The sequence below is a fragment of the Pristis pectinata genome, chromosome 6 (genome assembly GCF_009764475.1).
Source record: "Pristis pectinata isolate sPriPec2 chromosome 6, sPriPec2.1.pri, whole genome shotgun sequence".
NCBI classification, from domain to species: domain Eukaryota; kingdom Metazoa; phylum Chordata; class Chondrichthyes; order Rhinopristiformes; family Pristidae; genus Pristis; species Pristis pectinata.
In genome coordinates this window covers 37,192,266-37,214,546 of record NC_067410.1, presented here as the reverse complement: position 1 = coordinate 37,214,546, position 22,281 = coordinate 37,192,266, and the positions used below count along the sequence as shown (strand labels likewise).

General features: G+C 40.0%; 1 protein-coding gene across 4 annotated transcripts in view; it reads left to right on the top strand.

The window, feature by feature from the left end:
• The window catches only part of LOC127571688 (contactin-4-like), a 1,728,143-nt gene that overhangs the window by 1,603,065 nt on the left and 102,797 nt on the right, over window positions 1-22,281 (top strand). For all 4 annotated transcript variants that reach the window (XM_052018293.1, XM_052018296.1, XM_052018294.1 and 1 more), the window contains 2 exons: window positions 8,369-8,439; window positions 10,401-10,635. In XM_052018293.1, coding sequence (XP_051874253.1) covers window positions 8,369-8,439; window positions 10,401-10,635 — 306 coding nt within the window. The remainder of the gene's footprint in view (window positions 1-8,368; window positions 8,440-10,400; window positions 10,636-22,281) is intronic.

The window sequence follows — 22,281 nt, the reverse complement described above, 5'->3', positions numbered from 1 at the left end:
GGTGCAGGGGAAGAGGGGAGAGCAGATCCACCAGGGGTGGGTCAAAGGTAAGAAGAGGAAGGAAAAAAAGGCTAGGAAAGGGAAGAAGAGAAGAAGCATGGAGGGGATCAGGTTTATTATCACAGACATACAGTATGTCGTGAAATTTGTTGTTTTGAGGCTGCGGATGAAGGATTCAACAGCGGATGCGTTTGCATTCTATATTGTTGGTTTCAAAGTTTTTCTGGAGACAGATTTTTTCATTGCCTTTCTTAGCAAACTACATGAAAGGCTATGATGGCTGCCATTAATTATTTAACAAAACCTTAGAGGCAGTTCTCATTTTACAGTTGCATCAGTTCAATGAAATGTTGCAGTCAGTTGCAAAATTAATTAATAAAAGCCTTGGTAATTATAAACTTCAAAAGGAAATCACATAAAATGAATAGTCTTGATGCTGAGATTTGTTGAATGCTGATCAACTACAAATGCATGCAAACAGTGGTTTTGTAACAGAGTGTCAGGATGAGAATTCTATCTATTATATTCAACATGTTCCCTGTTCTCTCTTTGCAATTCTGATGACCCTTTACTTCATGATGCTGAAGTTCCTCTCCTTTACTGGTTTGCTTCTTTTCCATTGACTTGTTCCTCCACCAATTATACACCTTTTTAAATTTAGGGGACGACTTTAGGAGGTTCTCCTGTGCTAATAAAACCATGATAATACCTCCAGTCCACTGCCTGTAACATTATACTGATCTTGCCTTTCCCTAGATTCCCTTATCTTTTAGAAGCTTTAACGTAAGGCTGCAAAAAATACCTCTTTTGTCACTTCATGCTGGTGACACACTTGGATTGTTGTTTTAATTTACTATTATCAGCAAGTTTAGGCATATAGCTTCAACTTTTGCAATGAAGGATCTTGGTTGTCTAACCTACCTGATTTTATTCATCAAAACTGTTTTAGGCAATATATTCTTTCTATCTTCCAATTATAACAACTGCACAGGAATCAAGTTTGCTGATTGCTCAACATGTCCAAACTGCACACAACTAATGAGAATAACACTGAACTTTATATCCACATCTGTAGAGTACACATAATCTTCAGAGCTAAGAAAAAATTTCAAGGAGTTGTAATTTCATTACCTATTTATAATCTCAGACACTATAAATTATCAATATTGCAATCCAGACTGGATTTCATTTGAGTTGAGGAATGCTTATCAGATTGTGCTCAGGTGGAGTTATCTTGCCAAAGCATCTTTCATTGTCTCTCTGCACTCTTCAATCACATGAAACCATGTGATTGCTGGGTTCTATCCCAGATTATTGAAAGAGGCAGGAGAGGAGATTGCTGGGCCCTTAACAAAGATCAATTATACTCTGTAGTCAAAGCCAAAGTCCCAGAGGACTGGAGAGTAACCAGTGTTTAAGAAGGGCAAGAACAACAAAAGAAAAGCCAGGAACTTAGAGGCCACTGAGCCTTACTTTAGTGGTAGGGAAATTATTGGAGAAGTTTCTTCGGGATAGTATCTGGAAATGTATTGACTTATTTGGGATAGTCAACATGACTTAGTGTGGGGGAGGTCATGCCTTACAAATGTGTTTTATGAGGAGGTGTCAAGGATAGGGCAGTGGATGTTGTCCACATGGACTTTAGTAAAGCACGATAAGGTCCCTCATGGTAGGCTAATCCAGAAGATTAAAGCACATGGGATCCATGGAGGCTTGGTAGATTGAATTCAAAATTTGCTTGGCCATAGAAGACAGAGGGTAGTGGTAGAGGGGTGTTATTTTGACTGCAGGTCTGTAACCAGTGGTGTTCTGCTACCAGCACCTCTGGAAGTGCATTCCATGCACCAACCACTCTCTGTGTAAAAAAAAAACTTACCTCTTATTTCCTACTGTACTTTCCTCCAATCACCTTCAAATTATGCTCCCTCATGTTAGCCATTTCTGCCCTGGGAAAAAGTCTCTGGCTGTCCACTCGATCTATGCCTCTTATCATCTTGTACACCTCTATCAGGTCACCTGTCATTCTCCTTTGCTCCAAAGAGAAAAGCCCTAGCTTGCTCAATCTATCCTTATAAGAGATGCTCTCCAATCCAGGCAGCATCCTGGTAAATCTCCTCTGCACCCTTTCTAAAGCTTCCACATCCTTCCTATAATGAGGCAACCAGAACTGAACAGAATATTCTAACTGTGGTTTAACCAGGGTTTTATAGAGCTGCAACTTTACCTCGTGGCTCTTGAACTCAATTCCCCAACTAACGAAGGCCAGCACGCTATACACCTTCTTAACAACCTGATCAACTTATGCAGCAACTTTGAGGGATCTATGGACTTGGACCCCAAGATCCCTCTGTTCCTATATCAGTGCATAGGACTTTTATAGGAGGGTTGACCTGGCTCAGAACAGCTTCTCAAACATACTCATCTGCATTTTCAAAGTTCATTATCCTCAAACTCGAGTGACAATGTAAGTTTAAGGCTGGTGGTGGGAGCAGTTACTCATATTGTATTGTAGCCTGATCCCTACTGCTGGTGATGATCAATTGGGCCCCTGCAGGTCAGACAGCAGGAGGTTTCTGCCAATGCTGGTCAGATCAATGACTTCTCAGCACATAATCAAAGCAAAGTGGGCACTCACTCAGAGTGAGAAGTGAATTTGAGCTGATTTGGGGTGGATGATGAAACCTATTGACTCTGTTCCTAATGCTGCTCCCTCTACTCCTTTTTCTGGCACTTCTAACCTCCTGCCACCACTGCTTCCACCACTCATTCAGTGCAGAATTGGGACTGGGTATTTGCAGTTTGGGACTGACCTGGAAAGAAATGGGGATGACTGGTCACCCGATCTGTAAAAATCATGCAGTTTGTAATTTGGTGTGCAGCCTGTAAAATGCAGAACCCTAGGGGGCAAGGCTCCAAATTCTTGGATCATTGGGATCTATTTTGGGGGAGGTATGACCTATTCAAAAAGGATGGGTTACACCTGAACTCAAAGGGTACCAATATCCTGGCGGGAATGTTTAATATAGCTGTTAGGGAGGGTTTAAACTAATTTGGCAGGGGGAAGGAAACCAGGGTGTTAGGGGTGAAGAAGAGAAAAATAGAAACAAGTCAAAGATAGTGTGTAGCAAAGATGGCAAGAAGGACAGGCAGGTGAAAAGACAGGATAATTTGCTGTGCAATAGAAATACAGCGAAATCGGTAGCAGATATTGGTCTAAATGTACTGTATTTAAATGCACGTAGCAGAAGAAATAAAATGGATGACCTTGTAGTACAGCTACAGATTAAGCCATTACTGAGTCATGGCTTAATGATGGATGTGATTGGGAGCTGAATGTCCAAGGGTACACAGTGTATAGGAAAGATAGGTGGGTAGGTAGAGGGGGTGGCGTGGCCCTGATGGTAAGCAATGATATTAAATCAATAGAAAGAAGGGACATGGGATCTGGGTTGAGTTAAGAAATGACAAGGGTAAAAGGACCCTAACAGCAGTTATATACAGACCCCCAAACAGCAGCCAGGATGTGGACTACAAGTTTCAGCTGGAAATAGAAAAAGCGTGTCAGAGTGACAATGTCAAGATGATTATGGGGGATTTTAACATGAAAGTGGATTGGGAAAGTCAGGAAGGTACTGGATCTCAGGAGAGAGAGAGTTTGTGGAATGTCTACAGGATGGCTTTTTGGAGCAATTTGTTGATAAGCCCACCAGGGGATCAGCTGTTTTGGTTTGGGTACTGTGTAATGAACCTGAGGTGATTAGGAAACTAAGGGTAAAGGAACCCTCAGGAAGTAGTGATCATAATATGATTGAGTTCAGTTTCAAATTTGAGATAGAGAAGCTGATATCAGATGTGTCAATATTTCAGTGGAACAAAGGAAATTACGGTGGCATGAGGGAGGAACTGGACCAAATTGATTGGAAAAGTAAGCTAATGGAGGGACAGCAGAGCAGAAATGGATGAAATTTCTACAAGAAATGAGGAACGTGCAGGATGGATATATTCCAAGAAAGAAGAAAATTATGAATGGAAAAATGACACAAATGTAGCTAACGAGAGAGGTTAAGGCTAAAATAAAAGCAAAAGGGAAGGCATACAAGGAAGCAAAAATTACTGGGAAAACAGAGGACTGGGAAACTTTTAAAAACTTACAGAAAGAAACTAAGAAAGTCATTAGGAAAGAAAAGATGAATTATGAAAGGAAGTTAGCAGATAATATACAAAAGGATACTAAGGGTTTTTTTAAATATATGAAGAGTAAAAGAGAGACACGGGTAGTTATAGGACCGATTGAAAACGGTGCCGGAGAAATTATAATGGGTGACAAAGAGATGGCAGAGGGACTAAATGTGTAGTTTGCATCAGTTTTCGCTGTGGAAGACATCAGCAATATACCTGATAGTCAGGGGTCCCAGGGGATAGAATTGAGTACAGTCAAGATTACTGGAGAGAGGGTGCTCGGGAAGCTAAATGGATGAAGGACAGATAAGTCTCCCGGACTGGATGAAGTGCACCCTCAGGTTCTGAAGGAGGTGGCTTTAGAGATTGTGGAGGCATTGGAGATGATTTTCCAGGAATCAATAGACTCTGGCATGGTTCCGGAGGACTGGAAGGTCGCAAATGTAGTTCCGCTGTTTAAGAAGGGAGGGAGGCAGCAAAAGGAAATTACAGGCCTATTAGTCTGACGTCAGTGGTTGGAAAGTTATTGGAGTCAATCCTCAAGGACGAGGTTATGGAATACCTAGAGGTGCATGACAAGAGAGGTTTAAGCCAGCACGGTTTCATGAAAGGAAGATCCTGTCTGACCAACCTATTGGAATTTTTTGAGGTAATCTCAAGTAGGATGGACAAGGGAGAGGCTGTGGATGTTGTGTATTTGGATTTTCAAAAGGCCTTCGACAAGGTGCCGCACAAGAGGCCGCTTAATAAGATGAGAGCCCATGGAATTACAGGAAAGATATTAAAATGGGTGGAGCATTGGCTGATAGGCAGAAAGCAAAGGGTGGAAATAAAGGGATCCTGTTCTGGTTGGCTGCCGGTTACTAGTGGTGTTCCGCAGGGGTGGGTGTTAGGGCCGCTTCTTTTTACACTGTATATTGATGATTTAGATTATGGAATAAATGGTCTTGTGGCTAAGTTTGCAGATGACACCAAGATAGGTGGAGGAGCAGGAAGTGTTGAAGAAACAGAAAGGTTGCAGAGAGACTTGGACAGTTTATCAGAGTGGGCAAAGAAATGGCAGATGAGATACAATGTTTAGAAATGTGCGGTTGTACATTTTGGAAGACGAAATAAACAGGCAGATTATTACCTAGATGGAGAGAAAATTCAAAATTCGGAAGTGCAAAGGGACTTGGGGGTCCTAGTGCAGGATACCCTAAAGGTTAACCACCAGGTTGGATCGGCAGTAAGGAAAGAAAATGCTATTTTTGCATTCATTTCGAAAGGAATAACATATAAAAGTAAGGATGTGTTGATAAGGATCTATGGGGCACTGGTGAGACCTCATTTGGAATACTGTGTGCAGTCTTGGGCCCCTTAACTTAGGAAGGATGTACTGATGTTGGAGATGGTTCAGAGAAGATTTACGAGGATGATTCCCAGAATGAAAGGTCTTACATATGAGGAGCGTTTGTTGGCTCTTGGACTGTATTCGTTGGAGTATAGAAGAATGAGAGGGGACCTCATAGAAACGTTTTGAATGTTGGAAGGACTGGACAGAGTAGATGTGGCTAAGTTGTTTCCCTTGGTGGGTGAGTCCAGGACAAGAAGGCACAGTATTAGAATTAGAGGGTACCCATTTAGAACAGAGATGAGGGGAAATTTCTTTAGCCAGAGGGTCGCGGATTTATGGAATTCGTTGCCACATACAGCTGTGGAGGCCCGATCGTTAGGGGTGTTTAAGGAAGAGATTGATAGGTATCTAATTAGTCAGGGTATGAAGGGATATGGGGAAAAGGCCAGGAATTGGGGCTAGATGGGAGGATAGTTTAGCTCATGGTGAAGTGGCGGAGCAGACTCGATGCGCTGAATGGCCTACTTCTGCTCCTTTGTCTTGTGATCTCTATTCATCAATATGATTCACAAAGCCTACCTATTGCAACTATATTCATGTTTATGTTTCTTTCCAACTGTTGTATCATGCTTCAACTATGTGAAAAGAGCGGCATTTACTGTTTTGTTGCAAAGTTCCTAATTGTGAACACCAGAATTAGTACAATATATAGATAAAGAAGGGGAGTAGTATCTAAAAATTTTTATATGGCTTGTGAATCTCAGTGACATAGTAGCATGATGAAAAATGTGGGAATAGTTCTTCGCCTTGCCCGGTCATAAAGCTGTCATTATAGTTTAGATATAATTGAAACAGTCTGATTTGTACTTCCACGGTTGTGAGGTGGTTGTTATAAAGGCCATCAGACAGCTTGACGGCAAATTTAAAACCATCCCTGTAATCTTTTCACATTTGTTGTTTTTAGTGATAATTCAATGGCAGCATTGAGTACTTAGAATCTTAAACATAGAGCCATCGGGTCGTACAGCATAGAAACAGGTCCTTCAGCCCATCATTCCTTTCACCAGTGCTTGATCCACAGCCTTCTATACCTCGGCAATTCAAGTCCTCATCCAGACACTTCTCAACTGTTGTGATACTTGCTTCCACCATTCACTGCATTTCCAGATACAACCACCCTCTGGGTGATAAAGTTCATCATCAGATCCACTCTGAACCTCTTCCCCATTACCAGAAGCCTGTGTTCTCTAGTTTTTGAAATCTCTATTATGGGGAAATACTTGCTGCTATCTACCCTGTTGTGCACAGCTCAGCACATCATGAAAACCAGCCTCCCTTCCATGGAATCTGTCTACACTTCTCACTGCAGCGGGCCAGAAGATACAAAAGTTTGAAAGCACATACCACCAGGCTCAAGGACAGCTTCTATCCCACTGTTATAAAATTATTGAACAGTCCCCTATACAATAAGATGGAGTCTTGACCATACAATATACTTCTTCATAACTTTGCATCTTATTGTCTGCCTGCACTGCACTTCCTCTGTAACAGTAACACTTTATTCTGTATTCTGTTATTGCTTTTTCCTTGTACTACCTCATTGTACTGATGAGATGAAATGATCTGTATGGATGGCATGCAAAACAAATTGTTTCACTGTACCTGGGTACACATGATAATAATAAACCAATTTACCCTGTCCATGCCTCTCATAATTTTCTTTTCTGCTATCAGGTCAGCCCTCAGTCTTTCTGCTCCAAGCAAAATAAGCAAAGCCTATCCAGTCTCTCCTCAGAACTGAAACACTCAATCCAAACTAGCAACCCAGTGAAACTCCTCTCTATCCTCTCCAGTGCAATCACATCTTTCTTATAATGTGAACTGCATACAGTATTCCAATTGTAGCCTAGCCAATGTTTTATAAAGCTGCACCATAACCTCCCTACCCTACTAAATTCTAAGCCCCTGCTAAAGAAGGCTAGTACCCCATGTGTCTTCACCATCTCGTCTATCTGTGTTGCCACCTTAAGAGATCCTTGGACGTATGTCAAGTCACATCTGTTCTTCAATCCTCCGGAGGGCCCAGCCATTCATTGTGCATGTCCTATCCCTATTAGTTCTGCAGAGTGCATCACCTTGCACTTATCAGGATTAAATTCCATCTGCCATTGTTCTGTCCACTTCACTGATCAATATTTTTCTGTAATCTAAGGCCAAGCTCCTCACTTTCAACAAACCCATCAATTTTCATGTAATCTGCAAACTTACTGATTGTGCCTCCTACATTCATGTGCAAATCATTAATGTATATGACAAAGTGTTGAGGTCTCAGCATCAGTCTACATAGTGCTCTGCTGAATATGGGCTTCCAAAGACAAAAACAACCTTTCACCATCATCCTGTGCCAACCATCACCAAACCAATTTTAGATCCAATTTGCCAACTTGCCTTGGATCCCATGGGATCTAATGTTTTGGACCAGTCTCCTATGTAGGTTCTTGTCAAAGGATTCACTGAAGTTTTGTATTTGCTGTGTTTATTATGCTATGTTAAAGAACAAAAGCCAGCTTATTTGAATTAGATACACATATTAACCATAGAATTCTTTTGATGATAGTATTGTATCCAAATGTTAAAAAATTGCAATGATGATGCATTTATGAATAAACAAACAATAGTCCTAAAACTAACGGAGGTCATGGAATCTTGTTTGGAATATATCATAGCATTTGTGATCATAAAATATCAGCCAGCCAGAGCTTTTTGATAAATAAGAAATGGATTGTTTGCCTTATTTCACACATGCAGGTTTCCTGACATCTGAATTTATTAATTCTTTTTGTTTCCTTACAGTTCCTGAAGTAGGTCCAGCTAACGTAAGTGGGGGAGGTGGCAGTCGATCAGAACTGGTAATAACTTGGGAGGTAAGCTCAAAGTGCCATCACTGCATTATTCTTTTGCAAGTTGAATTTTTCAAGACAATGCACAGATGTTGAAATGCAAGGTTAAATGAGGGATCCTAAATCATTGGATATGACACAAATAAAACAAAAATGGTACTCCAATTTAACAATTAATTTTGCCTAATCTTAGCTCCATATTTAACAAGCAAACAGAAAGGACAATAAAAGGTTACCAACCACTTCGAGATTGTACTACTCAGATAATGATACAACATGTCATCTCATCTCCATGATGTTTTTCCATGCAAAGGCAGAAAAAAAGAGCAAAATTTTGTGACCCATGCAGAAATATTCCTGAAAATTTTATTTCTTAACCTCTAAAGCAACCAGATTGCAGTTACCCAGTAAATTATTGTCTCAGCTGCATTACAGTTTCACTCAAGTACCTTGAAATCTGTTATTTTTTCAGGAACATGCCCTCATGTAAAAGATTATAGTGAATTTAAACTTAGAATATACCTTGGACAATTTGTTCCTATGGCTAAATATAGAAAGGGCCTTGCTGGCATTCAGATTAATTACCAACAACTTTATAGACCTAACCTCTTCAAGCTACAAGCTTAGATTGGAGGAAATGTCGTTGTTCTCCTTGGGAGCCATCATGGTTGTGGGTAGATTTAATAGAAATGTGCAAGGTTGTGACTGGTTTCTATAAAATAGGGTGAAACTGTTCCCCTTAGTCAGTGGGCCAGGGACAATGCCAAACAGATTCAAAGCAGCAAGCAAAAGACATAAGGGGATGTGAGAAAAATCGTCACACAGAAAGAATAGGAATAACTGAATTGCTCGAGAAGCAGCTGGCATGGACTTGATTAGTTTAATATCCTTCTTCTGTGCTGTAATAATTCTATGGCTGTATGAAAAGCAACCACTAATCAATCCCAAAGGAAATTCATTGAAAAGGAAGGGATATAACTTGAGACAATCATTTTAGTCCCCACTGTGGATCGCTCTCCCTGAAACTTTGAATGGAATGTAAATATTGCAAATGACACAATCTATATGAGTGAGCAATTCAGTAAGTCCCATGCAACCTACTGCTGTCAATACCACTGCTTTCCAAAACACTGAAATTAGCCAATTCCTTTTAGAAGGAAGGTAGCTCTTTTTTTAAGACGTCAAATTATGCAGAGCAAGGTGGTTTAAATTATAAATAAGGTTAAAGTTTGACTGTTTAGTAGTATTGTTTGAGTGAAGAATGTTCATCAGAACACCAAGATCTTCTGTTCATATTCCCAAGAAAAATGCCCATGGGTCTTGTTCAGGCTTCGACCTCAAAGTAATGTTCCATCAAAATCAGAGCACCTCCAGAAATTCTGTTATTAATGCATCAAAGGATCAGCCGAGATCAGCCTTGTAAGCTGACGTCTTGGAGTGGAATTGAACCCACAATCTCTCACACAGAGTGAATTTGCTGACACTGAAATGCATGAGTATCCCACAGGTAATCCTAATTGCAATTCTTCTCTCTCTGTTCAGAAGAACACTTCGCTCACTTGGTGCTTCTGCTTGATTTAAAGCTGAAACTTGGAGAGCTTTGTGAGCATATCATTTTGCCTTTCCAGCCCAAATTTGCAGAATGTGCATCAAGCCTAGCTGTTCAAACTTTGAAGAATTCAAAATCCTTAAGAAGATTTATTGGGAATATTTTTAAAGTTATTTTGCCTGAACTTGGCACAAAGGAAGTATCTTTCAGATAATCAATGTTTACAAAGCATTCAGTTGTGTTGCCTACCAGATCAAGAAAAGATAGAAGATCATTATGGTGATCACTACAAGCCCAATGGGCTATGTCTTTCCTCTGTGCCATAACAATTCTTTGGTGACCTGTACGATTAGTTTGAATATAATTCTTGTATCTCCAAAATAACTTGCAGGTGTTATTTGTTCATAACTTTTTTTGTGTTTGATTTCACTTTCAGCCTGTGCCTGAAGAGTTACAAAATGGTGAAGGCTTTGGATATGTTGTTGCTTTTCGACCAATTGGAGCAACAAGTTGGATGAAGGCAGCAGTAACATCAGCAGATGCATCAAGATATATTTTTAGAAATGAAAGTGTTCCGGCCTTCTCTCCCTATGAAGTAAAGGTTGGAGTTTACAACAACAAAGGCGAAGGACCTTACAGCTCAGTAATCACTGTGTATTCAGCTGAGGAAGGTAAGGAAAGAAACTGGGTCAGTTATCTGTTGAAATCATTAATTATCATATCACAGTTCCTGGTCTTGCTGTCATGTCATATCATGCCAAAGCATTCCATCCATCATACCACACCAAAAACATAAGCAGGCAAGTTGCTGCCAGGCTTCTTCTGATGTTTTCTGGTAAACTGAGCATCAAATAAAAGTCGCATGTTGCAAGGCCCCAGGATTTCTCAGTTATATAAGATGTCTAGCTTTGTACATCCGGCTGATATCAGAATCTGCAAAAAAAAGACACAGGACAAAAGATTTGAAACAAAAGATTTCATGGTCAAGAAACACAAGGGAATCAGACAGACAGCATTCTGGGTTTTCTTGTTCTTCTTCAGAACTCCCAGAATGGCAAGAGCCTCTGCACTGAAAAGTCTCTTGTTCTCTCCAAAATGGCTGACATTGACGTAAAGATAACTGGCTTTCATTTTTTGATTGAGATCAAGAAATGTGAGAAGAATTCCAAAAGTTCAGTTATCTAATGTCATGGTACCCACATATCCTGTGTAGATTTAGCCAAATTAATATTTTGTTTTAGGTATATTTTATATAAATGTTAACCATTCTGATTGTATCATGCATGAATGATTCACTGATTTTTTTTGTAAACCAGTGACATATAAATTTCACCAATAATTGTGATTTTTTGTTGTTGTACCTATTAGTAGAAAATATTGAGTAACAGCAGTCTGCTGAAGGAACTCAGCCTCTGTGGGGGAAAAGGACTTGTTGATGTTTTGGGTCGACACCCTGCATCAGGACTGAGAGTGAAAAGGGAAGATAGCCAAGAGGGGGAAGGGTGAGATTGGCCAACTGGTGATTGGCGGACTGAGGAAGGATGAAGGATGACAGGCAGATGGATTCAGGTGGGGGAGGAGGAGGAGTGGAATTGAGAAGCAGAGGCAGGTAGATGATAGATTGAAGCAGACAAAGAGAAAAAGAAGGCAGATGGATCCATGTTGCGGGGGTGAGGTACAGGATGTAGGACGGTGATAAGTGGGAACCCAAGGACTCCCAGTGCTGAAACCTGATAGGTAACAAAGGTGATAATGGTAACCACTGGAGGAGAGATGAAGGACTGGTGGAACCACATGGCCTTGTAATTGTCATAGGCTTACATGGTAAGGCCTGAACAAGCACCCCACACAAAAGCAATTTGATAGAATATTTTGATCGTCTACAAATATTCATGAAAAGGTTACAATTAATCATGCTATTAAATTATTACAATAATTTCAATACAAAAAAAGAACATTAATTATCTGAAGACATTAGAAAACACAACTATTTAGTTAATTCAGGTAATTTACATACTGTATATTAAATTACCGAAAACTGATCTCTCATTGTCACAGCTGTTTCTCTCTGTTAAAGTAAGAGCTGATAAATCTCCAACTTATCTGAACTGGTGCAATTTTAGTGTATATATTCCCCAGTCTAATTCTTGGATATTTCAGGAAGTTGGTGCTCCAACACCAGATACCGCATTGGACCATGATCAGAAAATCATTAGTGAGTGGCTCTCAGCTTCCACTTTTGCAAACTCTGGCTTTGGTCAAACCTCCTTTCTGTCTGATAGGAATGTGCCTACTTTCTGACCAGACCATCTACTCTTTGAAATGCCTCAAGGATGAAAACTATACCATTCTTGCCCCATAACAGCTGCCGCTGTTCCTTTTATCAGTTAGGAAGCACTTTGGAGCCATCATTGTGAAGAAGACCACATGGCCAGTGGTACAGTCAGGCCTCTGTGCCTGTAATTCTATTTTCTGGAAAGCTCAAAAGGTCAAGGAACTTGCATTTTTTGTCATTTCAAGCAGAAGAATCAAATCTAAATATACGCTACTGAAGGAATGGCTCAAGGTAACTCTTGACATTTAGCCTGTGTAAGCTCTGCAGATGTTAATGTACATTTAAATCTAAGTGTTCAAACGTCAACTCTGGTCATACAGAACTTCAAAAAATATACTTTGTGATATCTCCCTTGGGACCCAAAGTATGAATTCAGAGCTGCTGAAATCAGTGCAAGTTTCCCCACTGACAACTTTATAGTCCTAAATTAATTGAAAATATTCCCTTCGTCTTGACACAATTTTTTAATCTCGCTTTAATGCGAGCTTAAAATGCAGCTCCGTAACACACAATGAGTCCAGAACTGCATCTGAAAATGCTAAAATGGCACCATGTGAAAGACTCAAACCAGTGTGTTTCATTACCATTTGCACAATATATGCATGCATGCACCTTGTGTAAGATTTTACACTTAAATCATACATGCTTTGGTAGGAAATTTCAGGAGTCCCTCACAAAAGGTGTAAATAACCTGCTTTAATAAATATCATCCTGTGCCACTTAATGTGGAATTCATCATGACCATCATCACCAGTGGAAATAATTGTGCAGCTCAGGGAGAGCCATGGAGAAGCAAAGCAACACAGTCACAGGGGCAAGGGCTTAACTTCTCCAACACTGACCTTGGAATCCCAGTGGAAGTGGTGGGCATGCGTAGGTGGGTCCTGCATGCTCGAGGCCCCAAGGAACAGTGGATCTGATAAAAAAAAAGCCAATGGGAGGTTATAATGCAGGAAGCCAGCAGACCCAGAGATTGGATTGTTCCTTGACAATGTTGATCAGTACTCTATCACAGATGTTCCCATGATTCTCTCTCTCTCTTTCTCTCTCTATCTCTCCCCCTTCCCTCTCTCTCTTTCCCTCTCTCTTTCCGTCTCTCCCTCTCTCACCCTCTCTCTCTCTCTTTCCCACTCCACCTCCCTTCCCCATCCCCCTCCCCCCCACCAACTTGAAGTATCCTATTCTGCTAAAGGGTCCTTGACCTCAAATGTTGACTCTCTTTCCCTTCTCACTTATGCTGCCTTAATCATCGAGTGCTTCCAACATTCTCTGTTTCTGTTATGCAGAGGTACATAATACCTCAGGGGTGTGCTTTCATGCAGCAATGGTTAAGTCATGAGGTCAAGCTCAGTGTCAGCAACAACAAATCCTATCCATGATTAACTGCAGAACTTCACTCACCAACAGCAATATCTATCATTCATCATATCTCCTGAATATGCACTTGTCTACCTACACACACATTCCGTTACACATATTGCACATCTCAGGTGGGCATTTTGCAGACACTGGTATCTGGAATGAGTGAGTTGCCTTATGCAGAAAGGTTGGTGAGGATCTGCAGGAATTTAGAAGAGTGAAAGGTGACTTGGTTGAAAAATATAAGACTCAGAGGGACCAACAGAGTGGGTGTGGCACTGAGATTACTATTGGATCAGCCATGATCTTACTGTATGGCAGATGTGGCTTGAGGGGCCAAATGGCCTTGTTTTGCTTTTAATTGATGTGTTGATAATGTACATTGGAGTTGGTTTATTATTGTCACACATATTGAGATACATTGAAAAAATTAATTTTGCAAGCCATCCATACAGATCATTTCAAAACATAAGGATATTGAGGTAGTATAAGGGAAAAGTAATCACAGAATGTAGAATATAGTGTTACAGTTACAGAGAAAGTGCAGTGCAGGTAGACAATGAGGTGCAAGGGCCATGATGAGGTAAAATGTGAGGTCAAGAGTTAATCTTTAATTCAGGAGTCTTATAACAGCGGGATGGAAGCTGTCCTTGAGCCTGGAGGTGCGTGCCTTCAAGCTTTTGTATCTTCTGCCCGATGGAAGGGAGGAGAAGTGAGAATGTCTGGGATGGGAGGCATCTTTGATTATGTTGGCTGCTTTTCTGAGGCAACGAGAAGGGTAGACAGAGTCCATGGAGTGGAGGCTGATTTTTGTGATGGATTGAGCTGTGTCCACAACTCTCTGCAATTTCTTGCAGTCTTGGGCAGAGCAGTTGCCATACCAAGCTATGATGCATCCAGATAGAATGCTTTCAGTGGTGCATCTATAAAAATTGGTGATGGTCAACAGGGACATACTGAATTTCCTTAGCCTTCTGAGCAAGCCGAGGCACTGGTGTGCTTTCTTGGCCATCGTGTCTACATGGTTGGACCAGGTCAGCTTGTTCATACAGCTGTCACTCAAGACAAAATGCTGAAGTCCAAATCTGGGCCATCTAGGCCCAGAGCTCCTCTGGGTTGCCCTTCACCAACCATCTGCAACATCTTTCTCTCCAATTAAGCAGCTAAGCATCAGTCTGGTTGCAGCCACTGGTGGAGTACGACATGCGAAAGACTGCACAGGTGACAAGATAATAACTGTTTTCTCTTTTGATTGGATGTGTAAAATTGCTTGGCATCTTGATTTGCTTGGTTCTTGTGTTCATGATTAATCCTCAATCCTCATTGTGTCACTGTAAAGTTAAATTGCACAATCACCCTGCTGGGTGATCAGTATTCCATAAAAGTCATTGAGGATAAAGAGTGGCCACATTTCTGAACTGTGACAGTGCTTATGGTGAAGGAACTCAGATGATACTTTAATACGGGTTATTCCAATGAGCAACTTCCATGTCATGGCAAAGAACCCTTGACGATTGGCTGACATCCATTTGGTAGTATATTTTTGGCAGCAAAACTGGCACTCAGTTTCATATTGTCAAGAAGCTTGGATATATTACATTTGATCACCTCATTCAAATTGTCATGGATTGTGTTATGGATTGTGAACATCTGGAGCTCCAGCACTCCATCAACCCAAAAATTCAAGTGCCTCTCACTCTCATGTTTGTGCCCTACCCCTGGACTTGGTGTTGAGTGCAGCAGCAGATAAGTAGATCAGATTCACCCATCTATACTTAAGGCAACAATTACATAATGCCTAAGTGAGATCATACTTGAAGTATTTTGTATAATTTTGATCTCTTTTCCTGAGAAGGGATATTCTTGCTAAAGAGGTAGTGCAGCTGAGATTTACCAGACTGGTTCCTGTTATTGTCCTTCTCCTGGCTGAGGACTCTAGAACAAAGGATAACAATCTCAAAATAAGGACAAGACTATTTCAGACAAGGAAGCAGAGAAACCTCTTCACGCTGAGGGTGGTGAATCTTTGGAATTTTCAATCTTTGAGTGGAAGTGAAAGTCCCATCATTGATTGCATTCAAAGCAGAGATCAATAGTTTTCTGGGTATTAATGAAATCAAAGGATATGGAGATAGGGCAGAGGCATAGTGTTGAGACCATGATCTTGCTGAATGGCAGAGCAGGCTAGAGGGAATACTTCTTGTATCCTTCTTACAGTCTCATGTTTTATGAGCACACCCTGTTCGTTTTCTGATTATTGGGATTATCTTTTCTTAATGACTGGACCATATCCGTAACTTGCCAGCAGCAAAGTTTACCTTAACAATTTATTGGAAGTTAACATCCTAATGGGGACAAAATTCAGAATTATTCATGCTTATAATGGTTTTTACACAAAAGAAAAGTTAATAATATTGTTTTATTGTATTGAAAGCTTTATTCTTGTAGTGAAGAAATGCAACTGCTGACATTGAGAGAGAACTTCTCCAAGGCAACTTGATATGTAGGATATGTACTTAACTATCAAGGATCATTTCCAAGTTAAAAGTTATTTTAAAGTTTATACTGTAGTAATTGTCTTTGTTTCAAGAACTCCTTTTTAAGTTTTAAGTTACAAAAATTTTCAGTGATGGTTGTTGCTGAATGATTATCACTTCAGCTTACAATCTATAATTCCAAATTCAGACCATAAGTTATGAGAGTGTCTGCTGCGTTATCCATTGCAGAAACACAGATGTAAATGATCACAATATCTCCCTTATTCATGAGTGAAAGAACAGCCTTGTGTAGTTAATACTAAACCCCTCCTCAGGGAAATTTCCTGAAAAATAGCTTTTCTAATGAATTTCCTATCATCTCTCTCCAGAATTGACACATTATAACATACTATAAAGGTCCTTTGCAGTATTCACAATCTCTATAGAAATAGATTTTATTTGTTTCCTCTACGAAGAAGAGCTTGACATTTACTCATTGTGTTAATCATAAGTTATCTGGTCTTCTAGTTTATATAGTAAGTCTTGTTTATAATGATCTAATTTGTTCTGCACAGACAAAGGATTGCAATATCTTCTGTAACATAACCTAACTTTTACTTGTGTAGAAACAGAATCAATATTGTTTAAATGACAAATAGGAAAGTGTATCTTTGGCTGCATGAGAAAAATCACAGGTCAGAACATGCTGTCAGCAGTGGGCTGCCTTACTTAAAATGATTCTTATATGCCCATCAGAACAATTGAAGGGGCAAACTTGCAACTTGAATATCAGATAAGGGTAAGGGTAGTCGGCTTACCCGTGGATATCCATACCCAGAGACTGGTTCCAGTTGAGAGCAGTTTTAGCAGCCAGACAACCAGCAAAATCAGGCAGCTCTGCACCTGGGAGGAGATCCAAGTCAATGCTTCCTGTATCCCTGTTAGTCAGTGATGATAATGATTGTCAGTCAGATGTTATTGTACAGGTATTATTTGTTAATTCAATTTTTTTTGTTGAACAAGCAAACTCATTGTCCAAATTTGATTATCTTTTGATGTCTGCAGTGTCCCAAAAGAACAAAGTGGATTATAAAATCTATAAAATCTCAGAGTTTTATAGTCGTAGGGCAATACAACACAGATACAGGCCCTTCGGCCCAATGAGTCCATGCCGACCACAGTGCCCACCCACCTAGTCCCAATTTCCTGCATTCAGCCCATATCCCTCTAAGCCCACTCCCGCAGGTATCTATCCAAGTGCTTCTTAAATGATACTATTGTACCTGCCTCAACTACTTTCTCTGGCAGCTTGTTCCATATACTCATCACCCTCTGTGTGAAAATGTTGCCCTTTTAAACCTTTCCCCTCTTTATGAAAAATCAAACCCTGCGCTTCCATATTATTGTATTATTATTTTATTGGTATAAAACTTTGCTTGATCTGCATAAAGGTAGTTAGCCTTTACAGCCACTAAACTGGTATTCATCGTCATGGTCACAAAAGCTATGATATTTGTTCACTGGTAGTGTAAATGAGACAACAATAAGTCTTGCAAAAAACAAACTGCTGCAGTCTCTTGTGTTAACAATGAGTCTTGAATCACTTTCACATTTCATATTTCTGTCAGATGGTCATTCTCATACTGGGTTTTCCACTAGTTCATGTGCCATGTCACAGTTTTTTTGTCAATTATAATTAAGAAGGGAGATAAGACCATAAGATATAGGAGCAGAATTTGGGCATTAAGCCTATCAAGTCTGCTCTGCCATTCAATCTTGGCTGATTTTTCTCAACTCCATTCTCCTGCCTTCTCCCTGTAACCCTTAACCCCTCTTGCCAATCAAGAACCTATCAGTCTCTGCCTTAACTACACCTGGTGACTTGGTCTCCACAGCCCTCTGTGGCAAGGAATTCCACATATTCACCACCCTCTGGCTGCAGAAATAATTGCTCATCTCAGTTCTAAAAGAATGTCCCTTTATTCTGAGGCTGTGCCCTCAGATCCTGGACTCTCCTACTAATGGAAACATCATCTCCACATCCACTCTATCCAGGCCTTTCAGTATTCAATAGGTTTCAATCAGATCTCCCCTCATCCTTCTGGACTCCATTGAGTACAGACCCAGAGCCATCAAACGCTCCTCATACATTAAACCTTTCATTCCCAGGATCATTCTTGTGAACCTCACGGGGTCTGATAGGGACTATTCTAGAATGTCCACTTCACAAGTGGAAAATATCCAGAACCTTGTATTGAATAGTCCCACAAAATTCTGACTGAGACACAAATGACTGCAGATGCTGGAATCTGGAGCAACACACAAAAAGCTGGAGGAACTCAGTGGGTCAGGCAGCATTCCATGAACATTAAGGCAGCTGGTCAATTATTACCAATTCAAAAGAATTGCAAGTCCTATTATTTCACCTCAGTTGGCTGAAAGATCTAAATATGTATTCTGTTTTTACTGGAGGCCGGACTATCTTAGATTTGCACTGTTTTACACAGTTGATTTGCAGAATGACTGCAGGTGTTCAGACTGCCAGAACAAACAGTCTTGTTTCCATAATACTGGTGAGCAAAACTATCTTTATAATACTGGTGTTTATTGGCAGCATTGATAAGTGAGTAAATAACACTGTCCACTCCCATCACTTTTGCTCCATGTGTATGGACTCAGCGGTACAGAACCTGCTTTTAGCAGTCCACCAACATAAAAATAAATTGCACTTTTCCAATCAACATCACCAAGCTGCAAATTATCAATCCATTTTGTATACTGAGTGCAGTTGGAAGAAACTTTGTAAAGTAAATAAAGCAGCACCAATGTCTTTAAAGGCAGCATGATTATCCTTGAGGCTTTTGAAGGACATCTCATTTCTGAGTTCTATACAGAAGTAGCAACCATCCACAACATAAAAACTTAAATCCCCTCTTATATGTTTGGCCGTAGACAGGATGAACTTGCAACCCATTCGTATAGACTCCTACTGACATATTTCATGTGGAGGGAAGCAAACCTGATCTATTCCACAGTTGATGTCTGCAAACATCCACTTTGAGCAGGGTTACTGGAGGCTGATCAGGAGTACAAACCAAGCTAATGTCTCCCTTTCTATTTCAGGACACATCACTCTAGTACTCTACCAGTGCCTAACCACAATTGGTAAATTGTACAAAGAATAAGTGTCAAAACCTGCACGTTGCTGTACTGTGTGGCTTTTCATTTGGTTTCTTAAACCAACAGATGTATTCAAGTAGAAAGCAGCCTTAGGATGGTTGCAAGTCAGGAATCAAAGTTACTTTGTCTTCACAGTAATGGTCATGCTGACAAGGGAAGAATATAATTTTGACATTGCTAATCTCAGAACTAGTACCAGACATTCAAGATGACGACAGTATAACACAGTTAAATAAAAACAAATGAGACCTAAATGCACCAGCAAATGTGGACCAAGGGCACTAGAGAGCTTAAAAGTACAGTGTTAATATGAGAGATTCTACCATTAAGGCAGACTTGTATTTTTTTGGACTAGTTTTTGTTTTACAAATAGGAAATTCTTGACTGTAAAGAAGAACTTCCAACAGCAAAGCAAGTCAATGGTTGTGTACCCCGGAAACTACCTACCATCAACTTTGCTGTACAGAGAGGTGTAATGAGTTTTTAATGACTGGCTTTATTATTAATATCATATTGGTGGATTGAATGTTGACCTCATGTATGCTTGCAGTCTGATGCTTTACATAACATAAACTGCCTCTGGGTCTGATCGTATGTAAAGGTCAAAGAGTCATCATCAATAGGTTACCACTTTTAGGGACCAACAGTAACTCTTCCTAAATTATACTGGTTTCTGGACGACATTTGCCTGTACTCTGCCCCTTTAAATCTTCTCATTGCCATTCAGTTCTGGGTTTTTTGTTTGGCACAGTAATCTGGTGTATTTAATTTTGTCTTTATAACCTAGCAAAGTTCTTTGCCTTTGCTTCACAAGGTTAATTACTGTTGTTTGTATGTAATGAATGCAGGATAATTTGAGAAAACTGGTGCCAAATCCATATGCACCCTCCTAACTATGTGATAAAAAAAATGAGAAATTTGGGATATTTTAATGTGTTTTACTTATTTTTGACTTGATTTATTCATTTTATTAATTATATAAACATTTAAACAGGTCTCCAAATAGCAGCAAAGTTTAAAAAATAAAATTAAAAAGCCTTTGGCAGGTGGTAAGCTATCAAAGGTGTCAGGGCAGTCCTGGGGCAGAGCTTTTGCATGTGCTCACTACTTGGCATTAAGGTGACAATGCACAGATCAAGGTGGAGAGACAGGCAGCAGGTTTTGTGCAGCCAATGGTGCAGTTCATGTGTGCTTTGAATTGTACATGGTATCGGTGTTTTATGGAACAAGGGAACTCCAGGGAGGTGGACTGTGGTGACCAGAAGGGGATTTTTGGAGCTGCAGTTGGAGGAGATTATTAATAAGAACATTGAGGGTCAAGTTTAGGTAATGGTGATGGAAGAGTGGCAATCAGGTGATGGTGATTATTTAGGGAAAAGCTTGTGGTCCAGTGATATGGGACCTGAAAGAGACCTGGAGCCAGGAGAGGGCAATTGGCAGTTGCAATGGATAGTTAGAAGAGACTTAACTCCATGGCAATCTGGGCTTTGAACTCCATACTGATAGGCCAGCTGAGGCTGCTTCTCTTTAATTGATAGTGAACCAATTCTCACATTCATTGCTTATGCTATTGCTTACAAATTTGCTTATGCATACATCTCCTGCACTGTCAGTTGCTCATGCATATGCACATCCAGGTGCCTCCATGTATAAGGAGGCCAAGAAACAATTTGGTCTTCTGTGTTAACTACACAATATTTATAAGCATTAATGGAATTCTGTTCCCCAGCTCACAAAAATATTGAACTATACAATAGAATTTTGAGGCTAGTGAGTTCTTAGTTGGATGAGAAGTGATAATTGCCACTGATCAACATCTCAAACCCCAAAATGTAACTTTACAAGCGTAAAGCCTCATTATTTTCCAATCTTCAATTCACTTCTTTATACCAATTGTATCCAACTTTCATTTTGTTTCTTGTATGTCCTCGTTTAGACTTGGCTTGTCTCAGTAAGGATCCTTCAATCTGTTTGCTTGAAGAGTCTCTCTGTTTCTTACCATAGATAAGGGCTAATGGATCTGATAATCTCATTTAACACAGCAAGGACTTTCAGTGTTCCCAAAAAGAAGTACAATAATCAAATAAAAAATCAAAGAGTTTTACCCCATTTTTTGCAGGGAACCCTGAAATCAAGCATTAATTAATTATCTTTTGAAATTAAGTCTTAGCTCTTATGTGATGGAATTGATGGGTCAAATGACCACCTTCTGCACTGTAACAATTCCATGATTCTAGATAAAACAGCTAGTATGCTGCACCGTGTATGATGATGTACAGTTAATCCATTTTGATTAGGTTCTTTGAGGAAGAAACATTGTTCTGGATACTGGAATATCTCCTCATATTCCTTGAAGTCGTGTCCCGAGACTCACTGAAAACAACAGAAGCAAAGTCTAGTACTTCATCTGAAGGGCAATAATACCCAACAATGCAGTGCCCCATGAATACCACCTTAAATCCATCATGAGACCTGCAGTTTCATGTTAGTATTTTGAATTATTGTATGAGAAGTTGTTGGGTACAAGCTGATAGCAGCATGATGAGGAAAATATAGCATCTGAGATCCAGTGAAGGACTGTTATCTGCCTTATCAATCAAATTCAAGGATTAAGAATCAACCAACACAAGATCTGTACAAGCATTATAAAATGTAGGAATTCAATATCAAATAAGGTACAGAATGAAAATAAAGGGAGGAATATTAAACGATGTGCAGTCAGAAATGGCTTGAAAAATGTGATAAGGCTCTTTCTAATTTTTTCCATTGTATTTCTTTTCTGTGAGGAGTGAAGCTGTTTAAAAATAAGGGAATCACCCATGTGTGACTAAATGAGGCAAATCGCTTTCTCTTAGCCATTTGATTGTCTTCCTAGAAGAAAGTTGAAAGCAGAATCTTTGTATGTTTGTAAGGCAGATGGTTTCTTGATAGACCAGGGGGAAGAAGTTCTCAGATAGGCGGGTATG